The sequence below is a fragment of the Aquarana catesbeiana genome, linkage group LG04, assembly GCF_042186555.1.
Source record: "Aquarana catesbeiana isolate 2022-GZ linkage group LG04, ASM4218655v1, whole genome shotgun sequence".
Taxonomy (NCBI): domain Eukaryota; kingdom Metazoa; phylum Chordata; class Amphibia; order Anura; family Ranidae; genus Aquarana; species Aquarana catesbeiana.
In genome coordinates this window covers 413516813-413533756 of record NC_133327.1, presented here as the reverse complement: position 1 = coordinate 413533756, position 16944 = coordinate 413516813, and the positions used below count along the sequence as shown (strand labels likewise).

The window sequence follows — 16944 nt, the reverse complement described above, 5'->3', positions numbered from 1 at the left end:
CACTAATAGAGCTTTCTTTTGGTGGTATTTGATCACCTCTGCGGTTTTTATTTCTTGCGCTATAAACAAAGCAAGAGTGACAAGTTTGAAAAAACACAATATTTTTTACTTTTTGCTAAAATAAATATCCAATTTTTAAATTTATTTTAAACACATTTTTTCCTCAGTTTAGGCCGATACGTATTCTTCTACATATTTTTGGTAAAAAATATCACAATAAGCGTATATTTATTGGTTTGCCAAAAGTTATAGCGTCTACAAAATAAGGGGATAGATTTATAGCATTTTTATTATTTATTTATTTTTTTTTACTAGTAATGGCGGCGATCTGCATTTTTTATCGTGACTGCGATATTGCGGCGGACATATCGGACACTTTTGACACATTTTTGGGACCATTCGCACGCGCCCCCTGAGGGACCTGGAAGGATAACAGCTGCACCGTCCCGCCGTTGTATGACGGTGGGTGGGCAGCAAGTGGTTAATAGACTATAGGAAAAAGGAAAGGGGAATCTGCATATGGTTATAGTGAAAGGTGAATATATACAGCATGTGGTGTATAAATTTGGTAAAGAAGAAATTGCAACAGTGTTAAGAACTTACAGAGACTTTTCATTTGGTTTATATTTGTTTCTTCAAATATTCGATATGCACATGTTTGATGCACATGATTTATTTAGTATCTGTATAAGAATACACTAATGAGGTATTGAATTTATTTAGGTGGTATGCGCATGATCATCTTTTAGTATATAATTAAGCATTGTTTGTTGTGGGAATATAAAAGGTGATAGCAGCAACTTAATAAACAATACATGGATTAAATATGTGATGTGTGTGCCACTGGCACAATTTTTTATATGCTTTAATGTAAAAGTACAATATACAAAAATTAAATAAACAACGTGTATTGAATTAAAAACCCCTGGTTGCTGCATTCAAAAAAACTGTTCCTCCCACATGTGAAGAAATGTGTAAAATGTGTATATACCTGGTGTTGGCTGCACTACCTCCAATAATGTGATATTTAAACCACCACTTATCTCAATCGATCATCTACATATACATCTGTGATTGTTCATTATCACTTAGTATCACCACTCAAAACTACCAATCTATACATAAAAAATTAAATAAAAAGTTGAAATAAATACAGTCCAGTTATAGTCCACTTGTGCTGGTGTGCCAATAAAAACGTGGGTCCCTGGATGGACTTTCCACTACAGTTGTGCTGTTATTGTGCTTTAATTTCTCTTTAGTGATTACAGTGACTTCCAGTGCCAAAACCACCACCGCATAAAAATTGGCCACTCACCAGATGCTAAAACATACAGGCCCTCGGTTCATTAAGGGATAACAAATCCACTTTGTGCTGTTCCCAATGCTGTGTAGCAAGTAAATCCGTCCTCATGGAAAACAAACAGCGTTCATAGCGCAATATGCTTAAACTGTTTATTTTAAAATCTTGTAAAAACAAAGGCTATAAAACTCACATGTTACCGCTGCCCATGGGCCGGCACCAAGCTTATCCAGAAGTTTAAATGAATGGATGGAAGGGGTCGCCGTCTATCTCATTCACTGGCGCGTGGACCAAGCCTCGTCCCCGCTCGTCTTCCGGTTTGCGGCCCAAGTCTTGCTTTCACCCGACGCAGGAGTTATTATTAATATTTACCACTGCATGCTATATGGTGTGATTATGTGGTTAAATAAATGCAGACTTATTTCATGTGCTAAAGTGAATGATGTCTTTGGCAAGTAGTGTGTTTTTTTTTCTTCTTCCTTTAAAGAAACAAATGAGATGCTTTGAAGCTGAATTCAAGACTTGCCTTCTGTTTTTCACATTTGTATGGGTTTCTCTCCTGTACTGACATTTCCCATTTCACTGCACACTGTGAGCTTCTCACGGTGTGCATTAGAAGCTGCAGCAAGTCCGATAGAGGCTTCCTGATTTTGTGGCTGAAGGACATCCAGCATTACCTAGTCATTTCCTCCCCAGCCTTACTGTACCTGTCCTAACCCTTTCATCTACTGGATTTCAGTTCTTTCAATCATGGAGGCTTATGCCCTGTACACACGGTCGGATTTTCCGATGGAAAATGTGTGATAGGAACCTGTTGTCGGAAATTCCGACCGTGTGTAGGCTCCATCACACATTTTTCATCGGATTTTCCGACACACAAAGTTTGAGAGCAGGCTATAAAATTTTCCGACAACAAAATCCGTTGTCGGAAATTCCGATCGTGTGTACACAAATCCGACGCACAAAGTGCCACGCATGCTCAGAATAAATAAAGAGATGAAAGCTATTGGCTACTGCCCCGTTTATAGTCCCGACGTACGTGTTTTACGTCACCGCGTTCAGAACGATCGGATTTTCCGACAACTTTGTGTGACCGTGTGTATGCAAGACAAGTTTGAGCCAACATCCGTCGGAAAAAATCCTAGGATTTTGTTGTCGGAATGTCCGACCGTGTGTACAGGGCATAAGAATCATATTTGAGCTTTACCATAGTTTTCAGGGAGTTATGTGCAACACCCTGCAAGCTCCTCCCAACCAGCCATGATCTGTCTGAATTGCACAGAGAGTCACAAAGATTTAGTGATAATATTACTGGATCTAAAGTAGGGTATATAATAAAAACAGAATTTCATTATCATGTTTGAAGGAGAGAAATTGGGACCCAAGGACAGCAAAGTATTACTGAATTAACCTTTTAAGAATTTCAAATGAAGGCCGCCCAAACATTCACAGGTTGCTCTATTAACAGATAAAATAAAGTACAGTGGAACCTTGGTTAACGAGTAACGCGGTTAGCGAATGTTTTGAAAGACGAGCAACTTTTTTTCAAATATTCTGCGAGTTTGCGAGTGTTATCTCGCAGAATGAGCAGAATTCAAGCTAATGTGGTGTGCGGTACCGCATTTGGCCAGAGGTGCGGGGGCACTGGTGACACTTGAAATGGTTCGGAGCCATTCGGAAATACTCAGAATCACTCGGAAATACTCCATTCCAGAGTGTTTCCGAGCCTTTCCGGCGGTTTCCAAGTTAAGCCGAGCTGTCTCCGGGTATTTCCGAGGCTCTCCGGCGCCCCCCACCTCTGGCCACATGCGATATTGCATGCAATAGAAGTCAATGTGGAACAAATTATCTTCGTTTCCATTGACTTCTATGGGGAAACTCGCTTTGATATGTGAATGCTTTGGATTACAAGCATTCTCCTGTAACGGATTATGCTTGTAATCCAAGGTTCCACTGTACTTGTTTTTAATTCTGTGTTTTATTTTCAGATGTTTCACAACCACATGTTTATTCTCCTAGATCATTTATTGGCCCGACCCTTGGTGGGTTTCTGAATGAAAAGTTTAACTTTAAATGGGCAGCTGCCATGCAAGGCCTTTTACCATTATTGGTGGTGAGTTTCATAACTCTTACAATTGATTTTCTCTAGCTTTTAATTCACACTAACATTTCTTTTTGGTTTTCACAGTTTATTTTGAGTGTTGCATTTTACTCCTGGGAAATTCATAAAAGGAAAAGACGGTGAGCTAATTTTGCATTTTATTTTTTTATCAAATTAGAGCAGTTGCCAAAGCTATGCTTTATGCTTTTATGTTGCCCCAGACTTAGATAAAAATGAATACATTTTATAATTTGGGAAAATAATAGCGCACCTATAATGCAGACTATGGACTTGTTTACAGATTCTTAACATGCAGTAAAAGGGCTTTAAAATAAACCATTCCTGACCTCACACTGCATGTACTGTGAAGTGATTCATTCTTGCTATTTAAGACACTTTTTAATGAGGAGGGCTAGATGTATTTTGGCAGTTTTTAAAACAAAAGATACCCTTTAATAAAACCAAAATAATGTAAAGGCATAAACAAAACATTGAAATATTTTAACAAACATTTTAATATATATTTAATAAAAAATATTATAAAATATATATATATACCGTGCTGAAGTTTAACCCCCTTTCTATACCATACAGCAATTAATAAGCTATAATGAATTGAATTAATTAAATAACCATAATGCATTGGATTATAAATGAAAAGAATAGTGATGCACTGTTCCTTTAAAATAAAAAAATATAAAAAAAAATATAATACAAAAATAAATATATATAGAAAAGTGCCGTACTGAAGTGTACCCTCTTTCTTTTTTTTTTTTTTCAAATTACAATTTTTTATTAGACATAAAAATATATGCATACATAGAACTGTAGTGTCGCATATAGCTAAGTGCAGCTGGTAGACAGTGTACCCTCTTTCTATGTCATAAAGCAATTAATCAATAATGAAACATTAAATAATAATATTTTTTATATATATTTTTTTATTTTAAAGGAACAGTGCATCACTATTAATTCTTTTCACTTATAATCCAATGCATTATAGTTATTTAAAGGAACATCGCACCACTTTGTTTAAATATTTACTGGTTATTTAAGTGATAGAGTACACTTTTTGGTGGATGGTTTGCAGCATTTCTAAACAAGCATACACACATTTTTGTTTTCTGTTTCCAGTTACATAGCAGCGCATGATGTTTATCTTCACATTTGCATAACACAATATTAAACGAATTTTGCTTTCTACAGGCCACAGTCTGCAAATTTTAGTACAGTTCAAGAAAGAGAACCTTTGTTGCAAGAGGATTGATGAAGACTAATAAAAGTTATATTTTCCACTGTTTAGAGCACTTTTGCAAAGAAAAGTGGAGGCATTGCCCACAAATGCCAGTGTTTACATTTTATCCTGAATGTTAGAAAATTAAAATGGGTGGTTGTTATGGGTAATGCCACTATTTTTCTACACACATTAACTCAGTTGTTTTATTTTGCCAAATAGCATTTCTTTATAGAGTTATACTGTTTTATATAGTCATTGTGCAGGTTTATTAAAGGAGTTGCAAAGGTTCATGTTTTTTCACCTTAATGCATCCTATGCATTAAGGTGAAAAAACACCTGGCAGTGACCGGCCCCCAGCCCCCCCCCCCCCCCCGTTTTACATACTTAAACCCCTTCATTCAGTTGGCAGGGACACGCTGTCTCTCTCTCCATGGGCTTCCGGGTCTTGATTGGATAGATTGATAGCAGCGCAGCCATTGGCTCCCACTGCTGTCAATAAAATCCAATGTCGCAGTTGCCGGGGGGGGCGGGGCCGAGTCCTGCATTCGGCCTCTATGGACGCCGAATGCTGGACTCGGGAGCACACCTGCAAGGTAATCCCCCGGGAGAGTGCTTCTCCCAGGGGGTTATCTGATGCGGGGAGGAGCCGTGAGAGCCGACGGGGGACCCCAGAAGAGCAGGTTCGGGGCCACTCTGTGCAAAACAAGCTGCACAGTGGAGGTAAGTATATGTTTGTTATTTAAAAAAAAAAATTACCCGTACAATCACTTTAAGCTAGATTGAAGTCTGAATTTTTTTATTTTTATTTTTTATTTATTTATTTGTGTACTGCAGTCTCTCAGTCAGTTATTGTAGATTGTAGAGAACACATATTTTGCAAAGTACTTTGAAGTATCATTTTGGTAACAACTAAAGTTGACATTTCAATTATTATAGTAATAACTGTAGTAATACAGGTAGTCGCTAACAACATGTTAAATCACTCCCAAGCTTTTTATATCATTTTATGACAGCAGGATCTTTGCACCAAGTTTACCAAGTCTGCCAACTGCCATAGCTATTAAAGGGCAATTTAAGTTCCCCCATTACCACTTTCATTCACTTTTCTAGGAATGCAGTAGGCAGTATTATTATTTGCCCCACTGCAGCAGGGGGATTAAGACTTAATGGTTATGTGGGGTAGAGACTTGAACTGGTGGGAAGATCTCACTATTTAGATTCCCTAAGCAGTTTTTTTTTTTTTTACAAACTAAACAGGAAAGCTACCAATGCATAAGGGTTTCATTGACATTTGTTCATATATTTATTTGGCCATATATCAACTGTTTTTGACTATTTTTCTGCTTTTCACTTCACACAGACTTGTGATTTGCTGTACACTGCTTACTGAACATGCTCTGAATAGACAGAAAGCCACTGTGTTTTTCTTTACTCCTATTTGAAGGAAACATGAGATAAACGAAGAGGCTGGCACTACAACTTCTCATTCTATGAATGCTAGTTCGCTAACTTTCAAGTTTACCCTCTTCCTTCAATTCTTTGAGTCACTTGGCTGTTACAAGGATGCAGATTTTACTCTGACTTTTCTGATATGCATACTTGTTCCAGGTCAGTGACTTAATCATTGTTTAACCCAGTGGGTCATTGCTATAGCCAGAGAACTACAGTGGCTATTGAAATGAATCACCCCCCCCCCCCTTAAAATAATCTCATTTTGTTGCTTTGCAGCCTGAACTGAAGGAAGACACACAGTTTTTGATTTATCCAACTCTAAGTGAAAGATATAACACCAAATGTCAGAAGAAACAAACAAATCAAAAACAAAATCACTGAGTTGGAAAAAGGATCACCCCTTATGCCGCGTACACACGAGCGGACTTTCTATCCTACTTGGTCCGGCACACTTTCCGACGGACTTTGTCCGCCAGGTGCGCCGGACTTTAAAACGAACGGACTTGCCCACACACGCCGGGATTTTCCGGCGGGCTAAGTCCGCCCGTCTTTCCGACGGACTTTCGCCGGAGTTCCGGCGGACTTTCAGAATGAACGGACTTGCCCACACACGGACAAGTCCGTTCATTTTGAACGTGACTCAGGTGCGACGGGACTAGAAAAGGATGTCAATCTTGCCGCTTTTATCGGCTAGATTGACACCTTGCGAGCCCCGTCGCGGGGCATACCAGGCCCTTAGGTCTGGTATGGATTATAAAGGGGAACCCCGCTACGCCGAAAAAACGGCGTGGGGCCCCCCCTAAAATCCATACCAGACCCCGATCCGAGCACGCAGCCTGGCCGGTCAGGAAAGGGGGTGGGGACGAGCAAGCGCCCCCCCCCCTCCTGAACCGTACCAGGCCGCATGCCCTCAACATGGGGGGTGGGTGCTTTGGGGGAGGGGGGCGCCCTGCGCCCCCCCCCCCAAAGCACCTTGTCCCCATGTTGATGAGGACAAGGGCCTCTTCCCGACAACCCTGGCCGTTGGTTGTCGGGGTCTGCGGGCGGGGGCTTATCGGAATCTGGGAGCCCCCTTTAATAAGGGGGCCCCCAGATCCCGGCCCCCCACCCTATGTAAATGAGTATGGGGTACATGGTACCCCTACCCATTTACCTAGGAAAAAAGTGTAAGTAATAAAACACACCACACAGGTTTTTAAAATATTTTATTAAACAGCTCCGGGGGGGGGATCTTCCTCCGGCTTCGGGGGTCCCTCCGCTTCATCTTCTCCCGGCGTCCGGTTGGTTCTTCTCCGCTCTCCGGCCTCTTCTCCCGGTGTCGCAGGTCTTCGGCCGGCCCCTCCGCTCTCTTCATGTAGCTCTATTGCGAGCGGAGGTCCGGACTTCTGGGCTTCTGGGCTTCTCTTCTCTTCCCCCAGATGTTGACACGACGCTCTCTCCGGCTGGACTGGTCTCTGAGGGCTGCGTTGTGACTTATATAGGCGGAGACCCCGCCCCCATATGATGTCACAGTCCTTGGGCATGCTGGGACTGTGACGTTTTAGGGGGCGTGGTCGACTCCTTTCCTTGGCCATGGCACCTCCTGAGACTCCCTGGACTCCCTACAAGTCCCCAAATTCGACCGACCGGTCATCTCAAATCTGTCAAATGAAGCGAACTTCACGTTGTATGTTACCTATTCTCTTGCATACCCCAATTCCCTTGCCCACACCCTGATTTATCCCTTGTTTCTGACCTATCTGTTTTGAGGTTATACGGGTCAGACACCCTGATTGCTTGTGCTTTTAACTTTATCTTTTTTTTTCCTAGTTAGATTTTAGGGGCGCAGAGGACGGGTCCAATGCACCTCCTCCCGTACTCAAGGCCATTAACCGTTTTGGTTTTTCCATTTCTGGTCGTGAAATCCCCCACCAGAGGGGGGACACCATGATTGTATCTCCGGGTGGGACGGGTATGATTTTCCCTCTACCCCGGAGCTTATTTCTACCATCTCTCTTCCCTGTTCTCTTTCTTTCTTTTCACTCCTTCACCTCTCTAATTTTTCTTTCAGTGACAGAAGTGGTCTCGCTCCTTTGCAGGATCCGGTTGGATGACACGGTAAACCTTTTCGCAGCTCGAGCTCTGGAACTAACCCTGGATACGAAGGTAAGTGGTCGGGGATCGCCCGCTTGCCCCTCTAAACTGCTCCATGGCTGACCCCACCACACATAGACCAGCTCTACGCATTGCCACCCACAATGTTCAGGGACTTAATTCCCCTGTGAAACGAAGGAAAATCTTCCAACATTATCATACCCAAAAAATAGATATACTATTCTTGCAGGAAACCCATTTCCCTAAATCCTATACCCCTTCATTCATTCATGCCAAATTCCCCAGATTTTATTTAGCAAACTCTGACAATAAGACCAAAGGCGTAGGCCTGTTCTTTTCTCGCAAAACTCAGTTCTCCCTGGTATCTGAATTCAAGGATCCGGAGGGTAGATTTTTGCTGGTGAAGGTCCTCATAGACGAACAACTTTACTCCCTCATTTCATATTACACGCCAAACAAGGGGCAGACTAAGTTCTTTAAGCCCGGGTTCACACCTATGCGAATTAGAGGTGCGTTTCCGCACCTCTAATTCGCATAGCAGGAGAATGTGACTGGCTCCCTATGGAGCCAGTTCACATATCTCCGGGGCGGCTGCGGTGCGCACTGCACAAAAACGCTGTGCGTCTTTGGCTGCTTTTCAGGGCCAAATTCAGGCATAGAATCGGCCTAAATCCCTCTTCCACAAACTAGCACTGCTTACTAAAGACCTAGTCATTTATGGAGGAGACTCCAACCTAGCCTTCGATGCAGGAATCGATAAAACCCGTCCCCCAGGCAAGAACCGGGTTCTTCCTACCAGGCATAGTCTTAATGTGGCCAGACAGATATTTCATCATGGTTTGGTGGATATCTGGAGGGAAATGAATCCAAGGGCACGGGACTATATGCACTACTCCAACCCGCATCAATCCTTTTCTAGAATAGACCATTTTTTTATTCTGCAACAATATGTTCCGCTGGTGCATAGGTCAGACATTAGTGACTCTGCCTGGTCAGACCATTCCCTTCTCCTACTGACATTAAATGGCGGTCCAATTCAACGTCCGGGATTCCACTGGAGATTTAACGCCTCCATCCTTAGCAACTCCACGCACATTAGCAAAATCGAAAAACATATTCAGGAATACTTCCTTCTGAATGACACTGACGACATCTCCCCGTCCACTCTATGGGCAGCTCATAAGGCTGCAATTAGGGGTAGCATAATCCAAATTTCTTCTAGAATACGCAAGGCTCGCAAGATGGATATTGATAGGTTAGAGAGGGAGTTTTCCTCCCTAAGCAAACTGCATAAATCCCAACCTTCCTATAGCACCACAAAAAGGCTGGAATCGGCACGCACAGCCTTGAACCTAGCCCTCACCGCAATAGCGGAAAAGAGCCTCCAATGGGAGGGGGGTCGATTTTACCACCAAAAATGATAAACTAGATTCTTTATTAGCGAGACGATTAACCTCTAAACTCAGAACCCATGCACTCCCTAAAATAAAATTAAGTGACGGGTCCCTCACACAGAACCCCAAAAAAATGATGGAAGCCTTTCATGACTACTCTGACTCTGACTCTGTATAGCAAGATGGGGAAGGAACCATCTCCCAACATCATAGACTCCTTTTTGGGATCAGTGAAGATCCCGAAAATCAGGGAACAGCACAGGGATGAGTTAGAGGCTCCAATCTCAACGGAAGAAGTAGCACAGGTCATTAAAACTCGGCCCCAGGCCCTGACAGCTTCTCTGTTCCGTATTATAAGCATTTCTCCCCAATACTCTCCCCATACTTAGCTTGCTCTTTTAATCATCTCCAATCCAGAGTGCCCCTTGATAAGGCCTCAGCATTCATTACAGTGATCCCTAAACCAGGAAAGGACCCCAGTTGTACCTCCAATTCTAGGCCCTTGATCAACAATGATCTTAAAATTCTAACAAAAATTTTAGCTGACAGGATTTCAAACTTTATTGGCCTTTACATTCATAAGGACCAAGTTGGCTTTATTCCCGGGCGACAAGGGCCGGACCAGATCAGGAGGGCTATCGATGTTGTCTCGCTCTTGGGATCACGATGGGATGGTTCTCAACAAAAGGGTTTTTTGCTTTCGCTGGATCTTATGAAGGTGTTCGATTCCGTCTCATGGTCTTTTCTGGTCCCTACCCTGCAAAAATGGGGATTTGGTGAGTTCTTTATGATCATAATAGGTGCTCTGTATTCTACTCCGGAAGCGAAAATTAAGATGCAGGGATACTGCTCAAAATTCCTTCCCAATCCTCCGCGGTACGAGACAGGGGTGCCCTATATCCCCGTTAATGTTTGCCATGATCATCGAGATCCTGGCCATTTCCATCAGAGACAACCCTGACACACAAAGAGTACAATGTGGACCACAATCTCACAAATGCGCTTTGATCGCCGACGACATCTTGCTCTTTATATCCTCGCCAATCACCTCCCTTCCTATTATATGCAGGGTGCTGAATGATTTTGGCAAAGTGTCGGGACTCATAGTCAATTATTCAAAATCTTTAGCTCTCAATATTAATCTACCAGCTCAGCTGGTCTCTCAGCTTAAAAACAAATTTAGGTTTGGGTGGACAGAGACTGCGCTCCCCTATTTAGGGATTAATTTGACTGCGACTATAGATAAACTCTACTCAGCCAACTTCCCTGAAATCTTTCGCAAAATGGAGTAAGATCTCTCAATGGGACAAACTGGGCCTTTCCTGGCTAGGCAGGGTGAGCTCGGTGAAAATGACCCTACTACCCCGCATCCTGTATCTCTTCAGATCCTTCAGAACAACAGGCCATCCCACACTACACTCTAGACTATTTACTTTGGTGTTCAACCAAGACCAGACCGGCCTTCCTAGCACCCACACTCGCTCATTCCTTAACACTAAAACAATTCGCACTTGATCTCCCACTGGCGCCCTCTATCCCACATTTTCAGAAATCCCCTTTTTCCGCTTGGACAGGACATTAAAGCCTTCCAATGGTGGCTAGATAAGGGGCTTTACAGGATTGGTCACTTTGTAAACCCGACGGGTCCTCTTACCTTTGCCCACTGCACCAGTAAACTTGACATGCCAGAAACGGAAAGGTTTAGACTCCAACAAATATCCCATTTTATTAGATCTCTACGGTTCTCCATTCACAAACCTCTATCCATCACGGAATGTGAACTATGGTGCGGTCAAGCCATGGAGCAGAGGGGGGGAGTAACAGTGATTTTCCAGGCACTTGCTAGAGCTGTATCTAAAACGCTTTTTATGCGAGAATGGGAGACTGATCTACAACAAGAATGGACCCTAACTGAATGGCACAGAGCTTCTGTCGCTGCTTCAAAAGGCATTATCAATATAGCATTAGTTGAAGCTAACTTAAAAATTTTAATGAGATGGTATATGGTTCCCACGCGGATAGCTAAAATCTACCCGAATGCATCCCCCTTATGCTTCCGTAACTGCGGACATATTGGTTCCATGATCCATATCTGGTGGGAATGCCCCAAAATCAGGGGTTTATGGAACAAAATATTCCATATTATTAGGAAAATTACGAACATACCTATCCCGAAAACTCCGCAGTACGCTTTATTAAACTTCTTCAACCCGGATATACCGAAATTAGCCCAAAATCTTATCAGGTTCATCCTTCTTGGAGCTAAAATAACAATAGCTCGAGTTTGGAAACAGCCCACAGTCTCATTTATGTTAGTTAAAAGAAAGATATCCTGGATTATGACTCAGGAAAAAACAGTCAGCATCCTTCTGGACACGGTAGACAGAAACTACGCAGTTTGGGAACCCTGGGCCAAATACATTTCTGGGCCACTGAATCGTGTTTCACCTCCTAATTGAACGCAGAGGAGCAAGCACCACTCTGTCTTATGTCACTTTATCAACACCTCTCTTTCTCTCTCTCCTTTTCCTCCCTATTATTTTTTTCTATCTTTGCGATCCCTTTATTACCTTGGTTTGATATATAAGTACAGCATGGTTCTAGTCGAGGTCACAGATACTAAATGCAGCAGAGCTGTATGTGAAAATATGGGGATGTACCCAAACAGACTCCTACAGGCTTTTTAAACAGGTCCTCACCGAACAAGCGGCCCTGGCTAGACAGCCGGGAAGCGAACAATAGCTGAGCGAGCGGCTCCCGGGGAGGGGTGACACTCCTCGGACCCCAACACAGTTAGTTCCCATTAGGGGTGTTGGGACTGAGGAGTTCCGCCCTTTAGCGAATAATGATGAAGAATGCTCCTTGACTTTACTCTATACGAAGGACCTTGTTTGTTCTGGCTTTGTTGCACCTCTGTAACACACAGTTGATTTATTATCTGATTGATATATGCCTTCGCTGTACCATGTTATTTTTCCAATGTTAAAACTTCAATACAAATCTTTTGAAAGAAAGTCAAATGGCTTTGTGTGCCATTGAGAAGGTGATTAGCTACACCTGATTGAGTTTTAGGAGGGAGGTAAGTCTTTTTCCAACTTAGTGATTCTGTTTTTGATTTTTATCTGAATTCTAACTTTATTGAAATGTTATACAAATTTATATAACAAAAGACATTATCCACATACCATAGGCAATAATGAAAAGCATATCACATTACAGAAATGCAGGGCTTTTTTTTCAGGGGGAACTTGGTGGAACTCCAGTTCCACCACCTCTGGCTCAGACCCTTTGGTGCCTGCTCACCACAATCGCTTGTAAACACAGAAGTCTGGTTTCTGTGTCTACAAGTGACAGCTCTGCACTCTGTTTGTAATACAATCCTGGTATTTAATGCCCCCTTAAGACCCTCCTACTGTTTTTGTGAAATTTGACTGAACACACCCACTATTTGATGTGATTTGCAGGGTCTGTGTAAGGGGAGGGGTTTTGTGGGGCCGTGGTTAAGTTCCAGCACCTATTGTTTGAGAAAAAAAGCCCTGCAGAAATGTACATACCATAAAACATATTACATATAGACATATGCATACACCCTGCAGAAATCCCTACCAAAAAGAAAGCAAGAACTAATTAGAGTACAATTAGGGACAGTCTATCAATAAATAGACTCATATATTATAAGGAAAAATATGGTGGTACACCAGACTATTCAGATTTTAACCCCTGGAAAAAAATAACCATATCTCATCTTCTTCCATCCAACTTAGATGTAATATATGGTTTACTACTCCGTGTCTTCGACTCTTCAGTGGTGTATAACACATCACACAAAACACGACAAAACTAAACTAAAAAAAAGTAGGAAAAAAAAAGGAGAAAGAAAACAAACAAAAAAACAAAATAATTTTTTTTTAAATATAATATTTTATCCCAGACCTGCAGTACAGTGCCTTGCAAAAGTATTTTGGCATTTTTCGTGTTTTGTTGCCTCACAACCTGGAATTAACATGGGTTGTTTGAGGATTTGCATCATTTAATTTACAGAACATACCCACAACTTGGAAGATTTTTTTTTTTTTTTTTTATTGTGAAGCAAACAAATGGGACAAAATAACAGAAAAAGTCAATGTGCATAACTATTCACCAATAGGCTATTGGCTATTGGTCCACTGCCATAACCGGAAGTGACCGGAAGTGACGCCATCCCTCGGCTTCCTGTGTGAACGAGGTCCAGGAAACGCCGGCAACCACAGGTGCAACCCGCTCCACTACACCAGTGCACAGCCACGGATGGACTCCCTCCTGGAGGTTTATTCACCTACTCCTGACATGCTCTTTCTAATCCTACCTTTGTGAGTATATATGTTCAATTTGCTCATTAAAAATTCCACGTTTACTGCACTTAGAGTGGCGCCTCTGTGCCTGCTGCCACCATGTTTCACTGTGGGGATGGTGTTCTTTGGGTGATGTGATGTGTTAGATTTGCACCAGACATAGCATTTTCTTTGATGGCCAAAAAGTTCAATTTTAGTCTCATCAGACTAGAGCACCTTCCTCCAGACATTTTGGGAGTCTCCCCCATGCCTTTTTGCAAACTCAAAACGTGCCATTTTGTTTTTTGCTGAAAGTAATGGCTTTCTTCTGGCCACTCTGCCATAAAGCCCAACTCTATGGAGCGTACCACTTATTGTCGTCCTATTTACAGATACTCCAGTCTTTGCTGTGGAACTCTGCAGCTCCTCCAGGGTTACCTTAGGTCACTGTGCTGCCTCTCTGATTAATGCCCCCCTTGCCCGGTCTGTGAGTTTTGGTGTGCTCTTGGCAGGTTTGCTGTTGCGCCATGTTCTTTCCATTTGGTTATGATAGATTTGATGGTGCTCCTAGGGATCATCGAAGATTTGGACATTTTTCTTTTTATAACCTAACCATGACTTGTACTTCTCAACAACATTGTTCCTTACTTGTTTGGAGAGTTCTTTGGTCTTCATTGCAGTGTTTGGTTAGTGGTGCCTCTTGCTTAGGTGTTGCAGCCTCTGGGGCCTTTCAAAAAGGTGTGTATATGTAATGACAGGTCATGTGACACTTAGATTGCACATAGGTGGACATCATTTCACTAATTATGTCACTTCTGAAGGTAATTGGTTGAACCAGAGCTTTTTATGGGCTTCATAACAAAGGGAGTGAATACATACGCACATGCCAATTATCAGATTTTTTATTTCTGATAGTTTTATGTATATATTTTTCTAATTTTACTTCACCAATTTAGATTATTGTGTTCTGACCCATCACATATAATTCAGATTAAAAAAACATTGAACCAAAGGCTGTAATGAAAAAAAAATAGGTAAAAAGCCAAGGAGGGTGAATACTTTTGCAAGGCACTGTACATACCCATGCATACACATACCCCCATGCCCAATCTACAGGGATGCCAGCAATTGTCACAGTTTATAATAATACAACAAATTCCACAAATGTTTCATTGTCATGCGCAGGTGATGTGGTCAGGGCAGTAGGGTAATATATAGACAACTGCTATTTTACCCACAGTGCACCATTCTCGCATTACCCCCGCACGACACATGGCCACATTGCAGCATATACTGTGTATATATAGAATTTTTCACTGCTTTCCCTGGGTGCAACCACACCCCCTGGAGAATTTTTGATTTAGAAAAAAAAATCTGAGATGTTGATGTTCTATCTTTCACTTGAATGTTATAAGTAAATACAGCTGGATAAAACAAAAACTGTGTCTATCTTCATTGCAGGCTGCAAAGCAACAAAATGTGATTATTTTAAAGGGAGGTGATTCTTTTCTACACCCACTGTGGCATTATTAGAAGGGAGGTAATTCTTTTCTACACTCACTGTGGCATTTTTAGAAGGGGTCGGCAATGGCAGCCCCCCATGTGTCTCAGGAAAGTTTTCTTTAAGTTATCTTTGGCAGTTATGTATACCCACTCCGATTGTTCAACAAAGGTACTGGAATTATTTGTATCATTTAGCAATCAAGATTTATGAGTTGATTTAATCTTCAGACATGACTTGCATGTTCACAAGAATATATCATCATTGCAATGGTAAATTTAACTGTATGAGTGATGTCTTTAGCATCTAGATCATTAAAAACATGCAGTCTTAGAATAAAATCATTACATTGTATTACAAAGTGGAGATTCTAGAAAATGGCACGTTCGATCTGGTCATTATAGGCAAAAATTCAAAGCATCAGTACATATCTGTACAGTAACAATAAGGAGTTGATAAAAAAAAAATTTTGACCTGTTTTTTTTTTTTCCCCCCTTCTGCGCGTGACTCTGAGTTATGTATCCTTTGTTAAAGCCCAACTCCATGAATTAAAAAAAAAACTACCCTTTGCAGTGCCCCCATCCCTCCACACTGCGAGGGTTAAATACTTGGTAACTTTACTGGAAAAGGATTATGATGTGATATTTAGTCCTTGCTCAGGCAGCAGTGTTCTCTTCCCCTCTGGGTTGTGGGTGGTCCTTTGCTATCATAGCATAAAGTTTAGGGCTGTTGGCCCTGCATTGTAGATGACAACATCAATATGTGACCATGGCCCACAGCACCTTAGAGAAGAGGCTTTGGGGGAACGGCCCACAGATGGAGGAGGTGGTTGGAGCGAGGAGTAAGGTAAGTATTGCACCTTATTCCTCATCTCCTAGAGTTAAAGCTGTAAAGGCAGTTGTTATAATTCCTTGAGTTGGGCTTTAACAATGCTTTGGCCTATTATAATGTGCTGTTTTAACCTCAAGCCAACCCCGTAATGCATATACTGTATGTGATGGCAAGAAATGTGGGCTTTAACATCCAGCTTACGCACATAAGCGTCCATGGCGGCATAAGGTTGTGTGCTGAGAGCACACTCATTGCGCACTCCTAGCACACTGACCAAGCTGTCACCACTGCTCCTAGTGAAAGCCTCTAAATGGGAGCCAGTCACAATGGTCACATGATACAGAAACCGTACTGCCTCCTGGGCATTAAAGCCCACTTAGAGTGGCATGGTAAGTGATGTTAAGGGTTAACAAAGTATGGTTAAATTGTTTATGTAGTGTGAGAAACCCCTCACACATGCAAACCCATGTATTTAGTATGGTCATTTGTCTTATTCACTGATTGTCTAGCTGGATACGTTTGTTTCTCAATTCTAGTAATGCAAAAACAGAATAGAAAACGTGGTAATGTGAAGTTTGAATTCTTTTAGTTTTATTACTACCTATTATTGTAACTGTAACTACAACTGTGGGATATGTTATAAAATTTTACAAAAAACGAAATTTTCTTTCTTTCTTCTTTCTTACTTGCTTTATTCTGCCAAACTGTGTGAAACATGTTAAAA

At 41.8% G+C, this 16944-nt stretch overlaps 1 protein-coding gene across 1 annotated transcript in view; it reads left to right on the top strand.

The window, feature by feature from the left end:
* SLC18B1 (solute carrier family 18 member B1) overlaps positions 1–4908 on the top strand; it is an 89579-nt gene extending 84671 nt beyond the window's left edge. Inside the window, exons 11-13 of the mRNA XM_073627298.1 lie at positions 3320–3413; positions 3489–3541; positions 4608–4908. Coding sequence (XP_073483399.1) covers positions 3320–3413; positions 3489–3541; positions 4608–4668 — 208 coding nt within the window. The 3' untranslated portion in view covers positions 4669–4908. The remainder of the gene's footprint in view (positions 1–3319; positions 3414–3488; positions 3542–4607) is intronic.
* The last annotated feature ends 12036 nt before the right edge of the window (positions 4909–16944 follow it).